Here is an 18171-nt window from a genome sequence, read left to right on the forward strand (position 1 = left end):
TAAATGTTTCGTTATTGAAGTTTAGATAATTACTTTTAATTATGTTTCTAACTCGACAAGTACTCACCTAATCATGAAAATTTCAATGAGGCATATGTAGGCATGCTCAAATTACATCTAACGGCGCTATTTTCAGCAACGTACTAATTAAGTGCTCAATACTTTTTTTGTCGGCTGATAACGAAAGCACGCGAAATATGAAAAATAACACGTGGCTACGCTCCCACCCGCAAAAGGTGGAGCGTAGTCTTGACTTGCTACCTCACAGTGATCCTGTTTGAGCGCGCTGCTTCCTGACGCGCGCTGCAGTCCGGTCACGTGCCATTTTGCAGATTTCGCGGGCTTTCTTTATTAACCAAAAAAAGCGAGCACGCAGTTAGCACTTTGCTGAAAATAGCGCAGTTAGATGTCATTTCAGCATGCCTGTATACATATGCCTCAATGACATTTTAATGATTAGGCGAGTAGTTGTCGACTTAGAAATATAATTAGGACTAATTAACTAAACCTCATTAACGAAAAAATTAGTAGTGGCTACTACAGTATACTTTTCTTAAATCGTGCTGCGTGATATTTGGGACACCCTGTTTATTCTTTCAAATTTTGTCGATACATTTATCAGTTATTCTTGATCGCATTTACAGTGGCTCGTAGTTCGGGCTTTTAGAATAAAAGCTTTCGTCGAACCCCAGCCTTGATATAGTCCCACGTGTACTCCAGTGCGAGCTGCACGTGCGCACACGTTTGCAACTCGTTACTGCGAGGCACTACTGAATATTTAATGTACGTGTATACCAGGTACAGTGCGGTTGTCCAAGTCATTTAGTACACGCTTGTTAGAAGAGCATTGTTAGCATCGAAGTACTTAGGTATGATCGAAGTCGAGATTCCCGCTCCTTTTCTTTAGGGGTCCCTTTAAACATCACGACTTGCGTATTAGCTCAGAAAGGTATAGTTCATACATCGCCTGATAGCAAACACATGCACAGACCGTCGTATAAAGACGTTTTTTCAGTGTCAGTTAATGTCCATGTAAGAGGAAATCAAGAAGAAATGGGCATGAGCAGGGCATGTAGCACGTAGGCGAGGTAACCGCTGGTCATTAAGAGTAACTGACTGGATTCCAAGAGAAGGCAAACGCGCGAGGGGGAGACAGAAAGTTAGGTGGGCAGAGGAGATAAAGTTTGCGGGTATAAAATGGCAGCACGAGCACGGGACCGGGTTGAGTGGCGAAATATGGGAGAGGCCTTTGCCCTGCATTGGGCGTAGTCAGGCTGTTCATAACGATGATGATGATGGATGTTCATGCACAACCTTTTGTAGGACTGTAGATAATGCAAGAGCTTCCGTGTCTGTACGGTCGACTCACCTCAAGTCTAAAGCTTAGAGTAATTTTTATTTATCTGCTATGCGGATCGATCGATAACATTTACTAGCAACATGAAGATGAATAGCTTGAGTCCACTGTTCTTTTTTTTTCGCCAGAAGAGAAAATGAGATGCTATCATAAACAAGAACAACGATTTATTTCGAACATCGGCTAACAGTGATTACGGCATAAAACGCTGCACGCGCATGCACCCAGTCTTTTTTCCCTGGCATGTATATATATAACGTTCATATGGGTACACCCAGTCAAACCACTTGTAACTTCTTTTCTTGACAGGTACGCTCTACGGCTTTCTGTCCATAGCCGTAGCATTCCTTGTCGGCTCCCTGAAGTCCATCATGCAGGTAAGCCTATCAGAACTCGATAACTACACCTTTGGTATGTTTTCTCTCGTGATTAGACAGTTGACACACTATGGGCTTCAGACAAGATTACGGAAACCTGGCTAACGACTTACTAAATCGAGAGCAATACTTTGCGCGCGATCATCCTTCCGTCAAGCGCACGTGACATTAAGTCTCCTGAAAAGGGCGTTCCCTGAGTATCACTTGCTGGGTGAAGTAAAAGGGACATATGGGACTTCAGGACCTTGGTCCGCACATCGCCTGTGTTTAACGGCTCGTGCTTTGAACGAATTGTAAACTGAAAATGAAGGTAAGATAGCGAGTGGCAAAAAAAAGACATTCTCGTTCACCGTGTGTGGTCCACACTTTTCCTGTCTACACGCGTCGCAGGCCTCCACTAGTCTCTTGGGAGTGACGTCGGGTCCTCTGCTGGCCATTTTCCTTCTGGGTGTGCTGGCTCCCTGCTGCAAGAAAACGGTGAGCTAACCGTAAGGCATCGACCTCTATGAATTCAGCATTGCCGAGTAAGGCGGCCCGAATCCGAAAGAGAAAGCACGAAACACAGCAGGCGTTAAACTAGAGCAACAAGTAAGGCATGCATAGTTAGGGCAAAAAACTACAGCGTGTCCCTTATTCTTCAACGCTGTCTTGCTCGTGAAGAAAAAAAATAAACACTGTGATATACGCGCTAGAGCCAAACGTCGCAATTCTTACTGAACTTGTTCTAAAGCGTTCTGCAATATTAGTCTAGTTCAAGCCTCCGAACCAGCTCTTTGTTATGCGAGTGATGTCAATCGAGGTGTCGTAATTACCTGCTGATCTGTTCGGCATCTGGCTGAGTTTCGTTCGCTGAAACACATTCACGAGGTGTCAGTCACGCTAATCAATCCCATCAGACGGTGGTCATGTCGACCGACACTGCTGCGGTGGCAGCCACGACGTAAGACACTCTTTGTGAGCGCGCACGCAAAGCGTGATCGAACAGATAAGGTGGCATGCAATGACGTGCACCCACCGGTCCGGTGTCGGCAACGCCTGTCTATTGGTGGCACGACCAACTTCAAGACGGCAGAAGTTTTATCTGCCGTTGCTATAGCAACCGCCGGGTAGGAGGAAATCAGAATTCAGTGACAGACGGGCGCGTCTCTTAACCCGGTGCGTCTGATCTGCCGCACGTGAAACGGGTGCTTCCCTCTCCGCCACTGACCTACTTTCGCCGCACGGCTACTTCGTTTTAACGAACTCTCCGCTAATAGCCACTTGCAATGCTGTAGGAACGGGAGATCAAAACCTTTTCTGTCTTGAGGTTTTGTCGTGCCGCCGATAGATATCCGCTGCCGTCTAAGATCAATGGCTGAGCGTTGTTGCTATACTTTGTGTGGCCGATCGCACCTTGCAAACAAGCCATGAATTATCCCCGCCTAAACAGTGGGTACCTTACACCGTAGTAGTGGCTCAATCTGTGCAATGACATTAACACAGCCAAGAACTTCGATAACTATGGCACGTGTGCGCAACAAGATGATGGCAGTGACGGGAATGCGCCGACTGCTGCATTAGGCGGCGAAGTGGATGTGCCCACTTGTTACACACAAACATTACAGCTTTGTCTATTTGATGCAGTACGAGCTTAACGAGCTTGGATGTTTCCATAATAACACGCTGGGGCGTGTCCGGCAGTGTCCCCCTCGCCACGTCATGGTATCCACCTACGCTTTCATAAGCGAAATCTTGCGCTGAACTGAGCAGTGGCAAATCCTGGTGGCTGGAACGTACCCATGATCCCTGGCGCTCCTGCCATGGACAAATTCTTGCACAGCGATCCATCTCATGGCCATGAGCAAGAAATGTCGGGTTGCTTCTGCAGCCCCGACATAAATGTAACGACATAAGGTGCCAACTATACGTTGCATGTACTGTCACCTTTGCGCTCTATACCGGCAAAGCTCTAAGTATAGCCCACATTCAAAGGCGGCCACACACCGTTCGTTATAGCGGAACAAGCAGTGGCTATGACCATCTTGCGCTGAAGCTTTCCACAGTTTGAAGTAACGCCAGGACGTGTAACACAGCGTACTGTGGGCGCGAAATCAGACGCGCGCGAGCTGAAGCCGTATTCTGGGACGACCGCTTTCGGTGACATTTTCGCGAGATTTCACGAAGGAGGAGGGGCCACTTTTGTTGCGGGGTGCTTCCTCCGTGATTCTCGCTCCGCAGCCACGTTACCTTTAAACTTGCTCAACGACGCTGGTCTCAACGAGATACTGCAACTTATTCAATGTTTGTTATGTGTTTTATGTACGTAGCGTATCTGTGTCGGCATCACAATGCATATCATTTCATTTCTTCATTATACGTTTCTGGGGGTGTGACGACGGCGTCACTCAATCACGTGTTGCCAAAGCGAGCTCTTCGGAAACCGAATCGTTACAGAATAAGTCCCTCGATGCAACATGCCCAGGCAACGCTGGCCCAGGCAACCTCTCTAGTTCTCATTAAAAGGACTCTCCCCCACCCCCTCTCTCTATCTCTTTCACAGGGAGCCCTAGCAGGCATGCTCACTGGGCTGATCATTGCTTCGTGGCTCGTCATCGGTTCGATCGTTTACCCGCGCCCCGTAGACCAGCTGCCTTCGTCCACGGCTGGGTGTTCCAGCTTCAACGAGACCCTGACGTTGGGCTCGTTCGAACATCCACCGACGCCCAGGTATAACTCGCTTACTTTGTAGCTGACCCCCTTGCACCTCAACCTATCAAGCGAGAGACGAAATAAACTCTCGAGCTTCCGCACACTAAATGTGAGGTACTACTCCGGCCCCAATAGGCTATACTGAAGTAGCATTGCGTGCTTCTTTGGCTTGGACGACGTTGAATTGTCCCTGTCGGGAAGATACGGCGCTTGACTTCTTGTCCCGTGCACGCGAGCGGTCTATTTTTGATATGACACTCGGGTGGTGAGGCCCACGGGGGACATAGGCTAATACGAATATTTTGAGGTTCATCGTAGAGAAACAAAGCAGGATGACAGGACACCAGTACACGGCGCCTTGTCTTTGTGTCTTCTCTCGTACTGCGTCGTTTCTCTGCGCTAAACCTAAAGGTATATGCAGTACCAGTTTTACTGAACTCACATGAACGCTACCAGTGGCGTATGCTTGTGAACTTTACATTCACAGATCTTCGATGCACACTTTTGTACCAGTATGTAGCAAATTCTTGCCGGTAGAATGAATGAGAACATTTGTTCAATTATTTCTGTCAAAAGCATGTGACAATGACAGGGGCTCGCTGCAGTCAGCAGCTTAAGACGAAATTTTAAAAAAAAGGGGGCGGGGGGGGGGGGGGGGGCGAAGGGGTAGTTGCGAGCTGCACGGGCTTTTTTTTTTCTCCTTGCTGGGTTGAGGTTGTTCGTGTGGTACAACGGTCATCTTTCTATATTATTATAAAGAAAAACACATTTGTCTGAAAGCCCATCTTCTCATACATTCTATGCTTTTGCGGTCAAGTATCCGAATCGCGATCGTATTGTTCCTTATGTTTCTAGGTTAAGTTGTTCTGCGATAACAGACGATCGCAATGAAAATACTGGCTTAACAAGTACGTATACACCCAAGAGACTCATCTCCAATTTCTTTGTTTGTTTTTTTTTTGTCCAGTGGTATGAACCGGCTCTACCACATATCCTTCATGTGGACTCACTTCGTCGGATTCTCCACCTCGCTGGTCACATCGTTAGTCGTCAGCCTAATATTCGGTCAGTCAAAGTCGTCTATTGTTATCTATTTACTCATTCACTCATTCATTCATTTGTTCATTTGTTCGTAAATTTCATTCTTTCTTCGCAGATAGGGGAAGCACCGAAGAGGTCGATGCCAAATATCTTTCGCCGTTGGTAAACCGATTCAGCGGCCGCCACAGCGAAAACATTCAGGTTGTGTGGGCGGCCGACAAGGTGAGTAGAATACAGTTGCTGGTCCTTAGTGGCAATTAAGAGAAGCGAGTGACACTCTTACTTCTCTTCCAATCACTTCCGGTCGAACGCTTACTTCCGGTTTCCTGAATACTCAGAAAAATTGTTCTAAAAGATGAAACTGGTACGAAATACATGGTTCAAGTTACGAGTCAAGTCGGATACATTGGAGCATTGTTTACTTAAGATAAGGACAAACTAACTTTCAGGATATTTAACGAAAATTATTTGAACGAGTGCATTGAAAGACCTGACGGCTTTCTTGTGAGCAGCTGGGATCGTTGCGGCACCTGGCGGAGCAGATCTCAACCACGCGCTTCTTTCTGCGTGGCCTCTGAGATCCGCTTCGGAAGTGCGACGAAACACAATGTAACCCCAAGGAATACAATGGGGCACTCGAACGCCGAGGTGCGAGTGCCGCTACCGGACACTTAGGTCAAAGATTAAAGGGGTACTGACACAATATTTCGCAGCCGAGATAGCCTGCGGGATCGATTCCCTTGAACATGCGTATATCATCTGCAAAATATCAACAGCGAAGATAGCTTGGGCGGTATTTTAAATGAATTTTGAAGTTTGCGTGAGCGATCGACACCCTCGCGCTACTGGCACCCTCAAAAATGACCCTCGGTGACCCCCCCCCTCCCACTTCCTTCACGTGACCCCGCTGCAACAAGTTATGATGACGTCATAGTCGCCAGGTTTTTTTTTTGTTTTTTTTTTTTGCCGCGTTCGCTGCAGCAGTCTACTTCTCAGCGGCTGGGCTGCTCGCGAACCGCGCGGAAGTGTGTCACAGTTCTGTGTGCTCACGTGATCGAGCGCTGCACCCGCTAGGTGGTGATAGTTGCACCCGGAGTCTTGTCGTTTTTGAAACCGAATCCGACACTGGTCGGTAATGAGAAGCCTGTAAATAATTATCTGTCGTGCGCAGCAAACGATGTGCCGTGTTATGACTAACAGGCCCCCAGCAACACATTGCAGCAAGAAAACGCTAGGCCAAAATTTTTGTGTCAGTACCCCTTTAAGGTCGCCTCCAATTAATTAGCGCAAGTGCATTAATGCCGGTACCCCGAATATGACAACCCCCCCCCCCCCCCCACCGAAAAAAAATCTGTGCTGCGCCACTACTACCTAATTGCTATTAGAATGATATCAGATCGCACTTGCTTTAGAAAAGTCGTAGTTCGTCCACTGCAGTTTGACTGAACATATGCAAGTGATGCTTAGGACTAAGATTGCTACGAAGCTGTTGACTCCTTAGCAAAACTTCCAACGAAATGTTGCATTGACCGGGAAACACCAGACGTTCAATGATAAATTCTTGCAAAGTGTCGTCAGTGGTGCAGAAACTAGGATTTACAAATATTACATCAACTGTATACGCAGTGCGGGGGGGAGACAACTCAAAAGCCCAGAAAAACCGCGACAGATCGGAGCAAAGATTAGTCACGTCGATCGCGTTTTTTAATTGCCGTGAAAATGTGAAGCACGATTTCGCACTTGAATGTCAGACTGTTAATGCAGCTTTCTACACGTGGAGACCTTGAAGCGTCCGAAAGGCCGTGTGCGCCGCGCGCTGCTAAGTTCGTCTAAAGACGGGTGCTTATTATTTTTCGTTACCCCTAAATGCATCTGCACACTCGGCGCTGAGAGCGCGCGAGATTTCGGCACCCAATTCCATCAATGCACAGACACAGCTTCCCTATATTCACAGGAACGAGCCCTCTCCCACGTTTCTTTTTTTTTCTTTTTTTTTTCAAATGAAAACAGCGTCTTAACTGGAGGTGGCACTTCAGTGATGTGACTACTATGTAAACGTTACTGGGGAGCTTAACAAAACTTAGAAGAGACTTGAGCTTCGCCTTCAGGAGTACAACGCGACAGCGCAATCGGGCCTCGTTCGCATCGCCTTCTGAACAGCTCTCCAGGCTTCGCTTCTCGATGAACAACTCAACCGCGCCGCGAGGTACTGAGGAACCGTCTATGCGCGTAACATTGGCCGCTTTAAGCTCTCCTAGCATGCATGCCCTCTGCCATCACGCCATAATTCATCGTTTTGCGAATTGGTAAGCAAACCGGTCACTCGCGCCAGGTTAACCTCCCTGCGTTTCCTTTTCATCTATTTCTCTCTCGCTCGCTCTCTTTCGAATTATGGAAGTACCCACTACGCGTCCGTAAGGCGATACGCGCACCTACTCAGCTGCACACTTTGTTGATGCTGTTGTTTACGATGGTGATTAATTCTGGATGAACGCTTTGTAATGGGTTGGCCTTTAAACAATCCACTCTTCGCAATTCACCCGGTGCGATGTTCCGTTCACAGCCAACGACGCCGACACCACAATTTCTGCGACACGGTCTCTTTAACGCTATGGCGTTAAAAGAGGATTTCCGTGGGCGCTTCCTAGCGAGAGAAGCGGAACCAGCCTATTGTTTTTAATTGGGAGCACCTTGGCATCTCGCATAGACGCATCTTGAATTCGCGAAATAATGTTTTTAAAAATATTTATGGACGAAACAGAAGGCCCCAACCAAGGGACTTTTTTACTTGACGAAAACTAAAAACCTGACGTTTCGGGTCCCACTCGGACCCTTTTTCGGGATTAGCTGGGGGGCACTGCACGCACTTTCTGGACCCTCCTCGTGCACAAATTTTGTCAAGTTTCCAGAACCTCTTCGCGACACTGTCTCGCCGTCTTTGGTAAAGGAATGCCTCGGTAAATGTCCATGGCGCTTCACCCTGTAGGTGTCCTGTGGCGACGCGAATCTCAGGCACGCCTTTCTCTTCGCAGGGCAAGGCATCGGCTGTGGAGCTCGAGAAACTCGTGGGACTCAGACAAGACGGACAACGCGACGAAGCGCCAGTTACGAACTGACATTCACGATCGTTGCCGAGCAACGGGGCAGCGGGCGTCTGCGCCGCTCAATTCACTCGTGTTTTGGCGCAGCCGAAGCTGCGAATCAGGTCGCCTTTTGTACATACCACACGTGTATATACGCGAGCATACATAAATTAAATGCGTTCGTAGACTGAAAGCGTTAAAGCGTGGAATTTCAAGCGTGCAGTACGCGCCATTCGTCAGCGTACATGCCAGTTTGTGTTCTAACAATTATTGCGGTGTATATCAGTGTTGCGGAGTTGCCACTCCGGAATTGGAATGACTCCGGAATCACTCCACATTTTCGCGACCCCGGAATGGAATGGGGACAACGCTTGGAGGAATGTAATTAAGCGCCTTTTGCACGGAATGGAATGGGAATGGAATTACGTCTTTTTCCGAAAATAGAGCACGTTTTCGTCTACGTGCTGTTTTTCAAACTTCAAACATAAGTAAGTCAGAGCTTCGAATTTAACAATAAATCAGTATTTTTAAAACGGCTTGGCTGATTACAAGCATGGTACATTTATAAGCAACGCGCCTACTACAAAATCAGGCAAAATCAGGCACGGGCCCGGTGTGCCACCCCCTGGCTACGCCACTGCATGCAGATGCCAGAAGACAGTAGCTCACCATCAATCGAACGTTACTGATGAGCTACTCTGGAAATATCGTTTGCCGTGTGGGAAAAATTATGTCAAAGAGCGCCGTTCTACGTGGCTACATAGTTGGCCTGAACGAATTCGCCCCCCTCGAATAACACTCCTTGAACTACATAAGATTGCTGGAAAAAATCTTATGCGACAGGATACTTCACCTTTTCGGTTTGCTATGGTCAGCAATATTGAAAACTACATACCTTTCTATTTGCTCGGCTGTTAATATCTCGATCTGTTGAACAGATTGTGCATGCACTTCGAGTTATAAGCGTGTCACGCACGAGAGCGAATTCGAAGATTTATTAAAATAACTGTTTACTGGTATACCTTGAAGGCAAGTGTGGCATGATCATTTAGCATTGCACAAAACAGAAGCGTGGAACTCTGTTGATAACCTTGGTATAAGGCAACGTTATCAAGCGTATTTTTAAATTTGTTGCAAAAAAATGCTGCTAATGCTGCATTGCGCCGAGCGTACCCTTAAAATACTGTATAGTTGGTGAGAAATGGTCACAGCAAAAAAAAAAAAGAAAAAAAAAGCAGATCCCACGCATTGAGGGAGTCGATTTTATGCGAGCCCTAGGTCTATATACATACTGTGCTGCAGTAGCATGCGCTTTAAAAATTCCGGGATGCGCTATTTCTGATCAAAAGAACATAAAGCACCGTGCCGAGGAAGTTTTCATAAGAGCGCATTATGAAAAAAAAAAAAGTGCAGCAGTGCAGAAACCGAACCCCAGCTGTTTACGCGCTGGCAACGCCAAAAAAAGAACTGTTTGTCGGAACAGAGCAAAATATTTGCAAATTCATTGCAACGTTGAGAATATTAAGGAGACAAGAAATAGGAAATGAAATAATTAAGTAGTGATGTCAATCATTTTTGATGGCCTTCTACGTATGGCAAGTTAAGATGCACCTTACCTACCGAACGCCGATTCGCCCGTGCGTTCGGCTGCTGGCGTTCCGAATCAAGACGTCGCGCACAACTTCCAATTACCGTACACACACAACTTCTATTACACATATCAACCAGTTTAACAGCAAGCACGGTGCGCAAGCAAGCTATGCGTCAGCGATCAGTCGAAGGACGCAATGTTGAATGTTCTCGATGTTGTTCGATAACGTTCTCGAGTGCAGTGAACCTGAACACCGACTGCAAAGCTAGCGCAAAGAGTCAAGATTCACCAAATGTCGAAGTAAATGGCATTTCGCACGATGTCACAGCGCTAATGCAACTATGTTTACAGCCCTGGACCTAGCTAACACGCCCGGGAGTGACACGAAAAAAGACCGATGAAGCCATGAAGAGAGTTCGCGAGCACATGGCAACATTCGCCGTACGTTTCATCAGTTACACCTCTAACCGCGCAGTCGATCCATACCTGTCGATGACTCGAAATCACTTCTAATATCCTCTTGAAGAAACACACACACATAATGCCGTTCTGCCGAGCGTAACACGGCACTGAGGCTAAAAGATCGGTCACTTCTCAACACACGCTAGCAACGCGCCGGACGGTCTGGAAGGGACATGGCCGCCGCCACCCAATGTTGCCCGCGTGCAGCCTACCTTTGCGGTACTCTTATTTTCCAGTGGTTCTACAGCTACACGATGCTGCGCGCCCTCTACACGAGGGCGCGGCGCCGACTCTACACGCCACGCGCTGACGCGCTGCAACGCGTACGTGTGGTCAGGCCTTAACTCGTAACAGGGGTCGCTTAAACAAGGAGGCTTATCGTTGCATGCCGCCAAGGTTGCATGCATGCATACGCCAGCAGGGAAAGAGAGAAAACAAAAGGAGGAAAAGTTCATGGCAGTGGTGCGGTTTCAAAATTCTGGAGATCCACTGCAAGCATTACAACAGAATGTCATTTGTGGGAGTGACGCGCTTAGGTACTGATTACGTGACAGGTAAGAGTTTAGGTTTTTGAATTTATTGCACACAAAGAGGTTACAAAAACACGATCATATAGACACACAGATACAGGCACGATATTCAGGAGACTGTACAGGAGAGCTCTCGTTGGAGTGTTTCTCAAGCTATGTTTGAAGGAATTTTCCAGGCCGCTTCTGAAGTTTAAGTGCCGTAATTTCAGCGGGGGTGCGTGTAGCTTCCTTTTTTTTTACAAATTTTTTAGAAGCTACCTAAACATCTCTATACAGTTCACTTCAAAAATTCGTACGTTTTAGTAATTACTATAGTCAAAATTTTAATTCTGAAGGCACGTTGGTCGGAAAGATGCTCTCGATTTCGACGTCTGAAATGATTTTGCTAGGTTGCGTGTCGAAGATTTCCTTGGAGTGCGAGATACAGCAGTCTGCAAACCCTCTTCGCTTTTCATGCACATCCGCCTATACCAATCACCACCCGTGTGGACCGCTGGCATTGTTCCAGTGGGGCCGGTTGCCAGCATGGAAGGAACAGGAGAAACCAGCGGCAGCGGAGAGATGAAAAAAAATAAAATAAAGAAACGTGGGTTGGCGGCTGCCATAGAGTTTCATAACAATACACCAGAGGCAAATATGGCGCTAGTGTTTATGGGAGCTGCGACGCATGGCGCTTTAGCCAGCATTGGAATAATGGGTAGTAGATGGATTTGCCGAAGCTTCGTTCTTTCGGCTCCGTGTGGCCTGCAGCCGCTTTGTCGTAAGGCGATGATCAGCAGTCCCACTTCATCACCCTGACCCCTTTAGACTGACCACTCCGCCATTTTCACGGCGCCCCCGCGCATGCGCTCTTCCCCTAGCGGAAAAGTCGCGAAACGTCACATAATATTGGAGGCTTTGCTTCTGGCAATACCGGTTGTCCCGACCCCTACCAAAACGGCACCGGGCAGCACAAAAAAAAAAAATGAAAGAGGCGGATGCAAATTCGCTCGCGAGCTTCACGAAGAGCCATTCTTTTATCCGCTGCGTTGTGTCTTAGCCAAAACGCAACAATAAAAGAAAGCCACGAGTGCGTTCGAAGCCCGCAAGCACGAAGACTAGGCAAGTCCACGTACTACCCATCATTCACGGTGGATGAACGCTCGCAGCGCATCAGTTCTCTCCAATGAATATTCTACAAAACTCCATGGCGGGTGCGGTCTAACGTAGTCTGGCTCAATCGTCCGCTTTTAAGACAATCAGTTTCTCTATCGGCAATAGTCCAAGCTCCTCGAAAGTCGGTGGCTCGGGGCACTCTCGCGTGGGCTCACAGGGCAGTAGCCGTTTCGTCGAATCCCTCAGGATGTCGAAGTTGATGGGCGCTTCCGCATGGCAGAGGACGAAGAAGTGGAGGTACTGGGCCAATTCAGAAAAGGGTGAGGGGAAAAAAAGAACGAAAGTAAAGATAATGTTCTCGAGCAAGTATTTCGTATAAACGGTTTCGCTTCGCCGTTTCGCATGCGTAGGCTCACCTCACGCCATGTTAATAGAATATTTGCAGATGGCTGTGGCATATGTAGTACAAATCTACTCATTGAGCTAGACTACTTGAACAGGCAAAGATTACTTAGATGAGAAGTCAAAATTCCTAACTGAATCATTAACTACGTTTTACGAATCACATTCTCACATATAATGCAACAAACGGTAAATATTCAAGTCATGTCAGTAAAACTGCAGCCATGAATGAGACACACCTTATAGTGCGGTTTGACATGCAAAAGAAATATTGAAAGATATACTATGGAACTGCGACAGGGAATAAGCCACACTGAAAACACTTCGAAAAAAATTAACCCGGCGCCTCCACCATTTGTAACGGCGTTTATTGAACGCTGGCGTAAGTGTCGCTAAGTAGTTCAAGCAACTGCTCAAATCACGGGCTCAAAGCACATGCGGCGTCCACGAGCAACGCACGGTAGAGAGCGACCATAGAGTTTCTTACAATAATACCTAGAGGGGAATCTGGCGCTAGTGTCTACGCGAGCTCCTTGAGCGGCGCTTCAACCACCATGGGAATGGTGGGAAGTACAGGATTCGGATTAGCTTCAGATGGATTAGATTCTTGAGACTCGCGACGCTTGTTTGCAGAGTGTAAAACAAAGCGATATGAAGTTATTTCCAATTAAAAACTGTTTCATTCTTTTGTACGTAAAACTTATTGCAAAAACTTTGCGTGACCGTGAGATGGAACTGAAACCTGGACAAATTCAACCACCAGGGTCTTCATTGCTCTGCAATTGTGTTCCAGATTTGGCATCACAATATAACAAATTATTTTCTTTACAACACTTCAAACAAACGCGCTTGTCTTTCCCTCGAAAGTATGCATTACCTATTTATGGAAATAACAGTACCGTATTGAGTGAGAAACACTTAACGTATCATCTGCTGCGATGACAGATGCGTCTGTCCAAGTGGCCTGCCCCCAACGCATCTCTCGTTTTCTTGTTAAGTCGAATCTGAGGAGCGTGACGGTGCGTCTGCTTAGCTTCTGAATGGAGGCCGAATGGAGGCCGGGCAGGGAAGACGTGGTCTAGTGTCATTTTGCGCTCTGTATCCCATGGGAGAAAAAATTACGGGTGGGCACAAGCCCGGTGTCCCCCCCCCCCCCCTCGCCCCTGTCTACGCCACTGCCCACTTGGTGGTGCTTGAGAGGATGCCCCGCTGTATAGTTACTCTTCACTAGAACATATTTAATGGTAGGAACATTCAGTTGTAGACATTCTGTTGAACATTCAGTTTCAATTCCTTTTCCCCCTGTCTATTTCTTTCTGTCTTTCTATATTTTTCTCTCTTTCTTCCGTTCCTTTCTGTATATTTTCTTTCTTTCTATGTCTTTCTTTCTCCCTCTCTCTACTCGTTCTCTCGCCCGTCAGGGTTATTGCATCTCACGCCGGACAAATCGTCGCACGTGTTCTGGTTGCGAGGTAGAAGGTGAAGAAGACGACAATGATGACGAAGAGGATGAAGAAAGCGCGTGCCGGTTCATGATGATGATAATTTTTGTTCGCTCTGCACGGACAAACGGTTGGCTTAAACAGTTCCGCAGTCAAAAGTCCACGCAACTTCTTTTGGCGAAGCGAGCCGCCAGGGCTCTGGGACTCTGGGCCGGTCGCGCGCGGTAACCTTCATATCGCGGTCGACTGTACAACTCACCTTGAGCGATTCTGAGCGCCGGAACCTCCTCATGAGAATATTTCCTGATGGCAGCTCGATGACGAGATAAATGCACTCAGGGTCCCGACGCGATGGCTGCCCGGGAATCTGGTCCATCAGCTCCATTCTCATTCGCCATAAACCCTACGAGGAAAGATTTGCTTAATGCAACGACTTCCCTTGGCACGCTGACCGTCCTGCAGGTTAACCCGCCTTGTTCACCTATTAACTTTAAGGCTGAGAGAGCCCATCTGGAGCGTCTTTCTCACATACAACAATAACCACCACCTGTGAAAGGGAAATAGACAACCACCCGTTTGTAGCACGAAGACACAAGGGAATCCGTACGGATTTGGTCCCGGGTTCGTTCCCCGGACCAGGACGAATATTTCGGCAGCTACGAAGCTTTCTTTCTGAAAAATCCCTATATAGTGGCTTCGTGCAACAAACGGGGGTTTTCTATTTCCGGATGGATGGATGTTATGAGCGTCCCCTTTATAACGGGGCGGTGACATGTCTGCCACCAGGCTCGAAGAAAAAAAAAAAACCTTCCTTGTTTTTTGTTGGCCTAATACCTTATCCACATTGATTAAATCTATGTTATTATACCAAAAAACTATAAATTCACGGTCCATCTCTCTGCCTCTTAAGGCAGAATCACCTTATTTTTCCCCATTGTTTATTTTTGTACTTTATCTCTACCTTTCTGCCACCAATACTCTAACCGTCTCTTACTTATTTCTATCGCGGACGTGTTCAGCTTTCCATTGTTGTCCCTAAAACCCAAGGCTTCCTGTAGACTCGTGCCCACACGTATACCTGGGTGAATATCGCCACATTCAATCAGTACATGTTCCATCGTTTCCTTAGTTCCCCCGCAGCATGTACATTGTTCTTCTTCGTTACTGAATCTTGCTTTATAACTACGCGTTCTAAGGCAGCCCGACCTTGCTTCAAACAGTAAAGCGCTTCCCCTTGAATTATCATAAAACCTTTCCCTCCTTATTTTGTTTTTTCCCTTTCGATAGTTACTCAGAGCCGGCTTCTTTTCCATCGCTGTCATCCAATAAGTCCTCTCCGCCTCTCTGACCTTCCGCTTAATGCTCCTTGTTGCCATATCGCCCGCACTGCTAGCCGTATATTTACTGGTGAGCCTCCTAGTTCTTTTTCTCCATTGCGTGTCAACGCTTTTTCTATACAAATACCTGAAAACCTTCTCTGCCCATCTACTCTTCTTCATTTTCCTCAGCCTCTCTTCGAATCTCATTTTGCTCTGAGCTTCCCTCACTTCAAAGCCTGTCCATCCCATATCACCCTTTACAGCCTCATTTGTCGTCTTCCCGTGAGCGCCCAACGCGAGGCGGCCCACCGTCCTTTGATTTACATCCATTCCTGATTGTACCTCTGACTTCATGCACACCACTGAGTTCCCAAATGTAAGCCCCGGGACCATCACACCCTTCCACAGCCCTCGAAGCACCTCGTACCTATTGTATCCCCATAAAGCTCTGTGCTTCATAATTGCAGCATTCCTCTTTCCCTTTGCTACCGATACTTTTCTTTTGTACCTCCATATATCTATCCCCCTCATTTACCCATACTCCGAGGTACTTGTACTCGCTTACCCTCGGTATTTTTTGGCCCTGTATGAAAACCGCATGGTCTTCGTGATCATTGAATACCACCAATCCACATTTTGTTGCACTAAATCCTAGTCCTAGAGCCTCACATTCCCTTCCGCATATATCTGCCAGTCGCTGTATATCATCTTGACTGTCCGCAAATAAGACAATATCATCAGCATAAAATAGACCTGGAAGCTTCTGCTCAACCATCGTGCCGACCTGTTTGTGCGATAAATTAAATGCAATTTTGCTAACTTCTAGCGCTTTTTCCATCCTCACCATGTACAGCATTAATAACAGCGGGGACAAAGGACATCCCTGTCTCAGCCCCTTGCTAATTTCAACGCTGTCCTTGCTACTTATTCCGTCCCATTCTATACAAACTGTATTTTCTCGGTATATTTCCCTCAAAAGCTGTATACAGTCGTCCCCTATGCCCACTTCTTTCAATATATTCCACAAAATTTCCTGATTAACGTTGTCATACGCCTCGGTGATATCTAGATAAGCTACGTATAAGGGCCTATAAGCTACGGAAAGGGCCATCCCTTTCCTAACCCTCCTGCCACCTCGTAGGATTCTGAAGAACTGATCTGCAACCGTCACGTATCCCGCGTGACCGTTTAGAAGCAGTGTCACGCGTTTGTTTCCCGCTTTCATATATAAAAGGGACACCCGTCTAGCAACTCATTCAGTTCATTTTATCTGCCATGGGTAGAACACGGAAATTAAAGACACGAGAAGAACAGCCGTGAATACAATGTTCGACGAAATGAACATATTCGCCTTGCTGAAAACAGTCGCGGAACCAATCACGGTCTACCACAGCGACCACAAAGCGACTATCACTACCACTACTCTAAAGTAGTAACAAAACATACCCGCCCCCCGCCCCCCATTAGCATGTGTGGACAGCTTCGTTGTCCAACAACCTTCACAGCGTGGATTGGAGCCATAATTTTTTCTTTAGCGTGTTCCATGATAATCAGTTTGTTGACCATGGTCCGTGACCTCCAAACAACAGGGAAAAAAATACTGCGAAGCCTAAGAGCGCCCTAAATAAGTTGGCGAACGTTTGTACGACAAGTTACGGCTTCGTTTCCAGAGTGCTGTACATATCGTGACGTCAGGACCCAGTAGGTGGTCACGTGGCAGCAGCGTGTGTCGGCGTTCCGGCGCTCTACCGCCTCTTGCGCCTCTACTTGTTGAGAACAGGCTAGAAGATTCAGCCAAGAAGAATACCGAAGAAGATTGAGCGAGCGACAGAGCACCGCAGTGAGCTGCTGCCTCGTTATCATGTGCACCTCCTAGATCGTGACGTCATGATCAGGGGCGTAGCCAGGGGGGGGGGGGGCTTATGGGGCTTCAGCCCCCCCCCGAAATTTTTCGTGCTCTCATACACCACCAACCAGCGGCGTCACCCGGCTGGTGGGATTTATTGGGCTTCAGCCTGATTATCATTTATTTAATTATTTATCTTTTTCTGACCCTCAAAATGTTAGCAGAAGCAAGTTTGATATCGGGCTCTAGACAGATGGCTCAAAAGTGGATGATGACACAAAACATCAACTGCTAGCTTCTCCTTGCATTCCTCCGCCATGCTATATGTTGAAGTCTATGAACGATTTTAAGCAGAAACGAAGGTTTACGTGGCTTGCCTGGACAGGTACCGATGGCTTAGCTACTCAGCGCTTCAAGAGGGTGCGTTTTGCCGAGTGTGTATCCTTTTTAGCAGAAGTGAGATTGGCAAGGGCCAACATGCGCGCACTAAGGCCCTCGTATCCAAGCCATTTCAAAAGTGGAAGCACGCGCTCGAAGTCTTCGGTGCACACGAAGTCACTAAATATCACACTTACGCTAGTTTTCTTCGAACCTTCTCAGGATGTGTGCCCAGTGTTGTTGATCAACTGGACCATGGCAGGCAAATTCAAATAAGAGAGACCCGAAGGAAGTTACAGCCTATTGTTGAGACAGTTCTCTTCTGCGGGCGGCAAGGTGTGGCTCTCCGTGGACATAGTGACAGTGGTCCCATGGATTCAAGCACAGCCTCCTCTACAGATACAGGCAACTTCAGAGCGCTGCTTCGCATGCGCGCGGATTGTGGCGACACAGATCTAAAAAAGCATTTGGAAAGTTGCCCAAATAAGGCCTCATATTTTAGTCCAGATGTACAAAACCACATTATAGAAATCTCTGCTGCAATCATCAAGGGCCTAGTC

At 47.2% G+C, this 18171-nt stretch overlaps 2 protein-coding genes across 5 annotated transcripts in view; one reads left to right on the forward strand and one right to left on the reverse strand.

Annotated features, from left to right (window-relative positions):
- Positions 1-8733, forward strand: part of LOC119396011 (sodium-coupled monocarboxylate transporter 2) — a 293281-nt gene extending 284548 nt beyond the window's left edge. For all 4 annotated transcript variants that reach the window (XM_049416867.1, XM_049416866.1, XM_049416865.1 and 1 more), the window contains exons 12-17: positions 1667-1734; positions 2125-2211; positions 4274-4440; positions 5390-5487; positions 5579-5685; positions 8496-8733. In XM_049416867.1, the coding sequence (XP_049272824.1) occupies positions 1667-1734; positions 2125-2211; positions 4274-4440; positions 5390-5487; positions 5579-5685; positions 8496-8579 (611 nt within the window). In that variant the 3' untranslated portion in view covers positions 8580-8733. The remainder of the gene's footprint in view (positions 1-1666; positions 1735-2124; positions 2212-4273; positions 4441-5389; positions 5488-5578; positions 5686-8495) is intronic.
- A 3611-nt stretch (positions 8734-12344) lies between these two features.
- Positions 12345-18171, reverse strand: part of LOC119397433 (FAS-associated factor 2-like) — a 40747-nt gene continuing 34920 nt past the window's right edge. The window contains exons 3-4 of the mRNA XM_037664858.1: positions 14328-14471; positions 12345-12524 (exon numbers count right to left, since the gene is read on the reverse strand). Of these exons, the coding sequence (XP_037520786.1) occupies positions 12345-12524; positions 14328-14471 (324 nt within the window). The remainder of the gene's footprint in view (positions 12525-14327; positions 14472-18171) is intronic.

Source organism: Rhipicephalus sanguineus, chromosome 6 (genome assembly GCF_013339695.2).
Source record: "Rhipicephalus sanguineus isolate Rsan-2018 chromosome 6, BIME_Rsan_1.4, whole genome shotgun sequence".
NCBI lineage: Eukaryota > Metazoa > Arthropoda > Arachnida > Ixodida > Ixodidae > Rhipicephalus > Rhipicephalus sanguineus.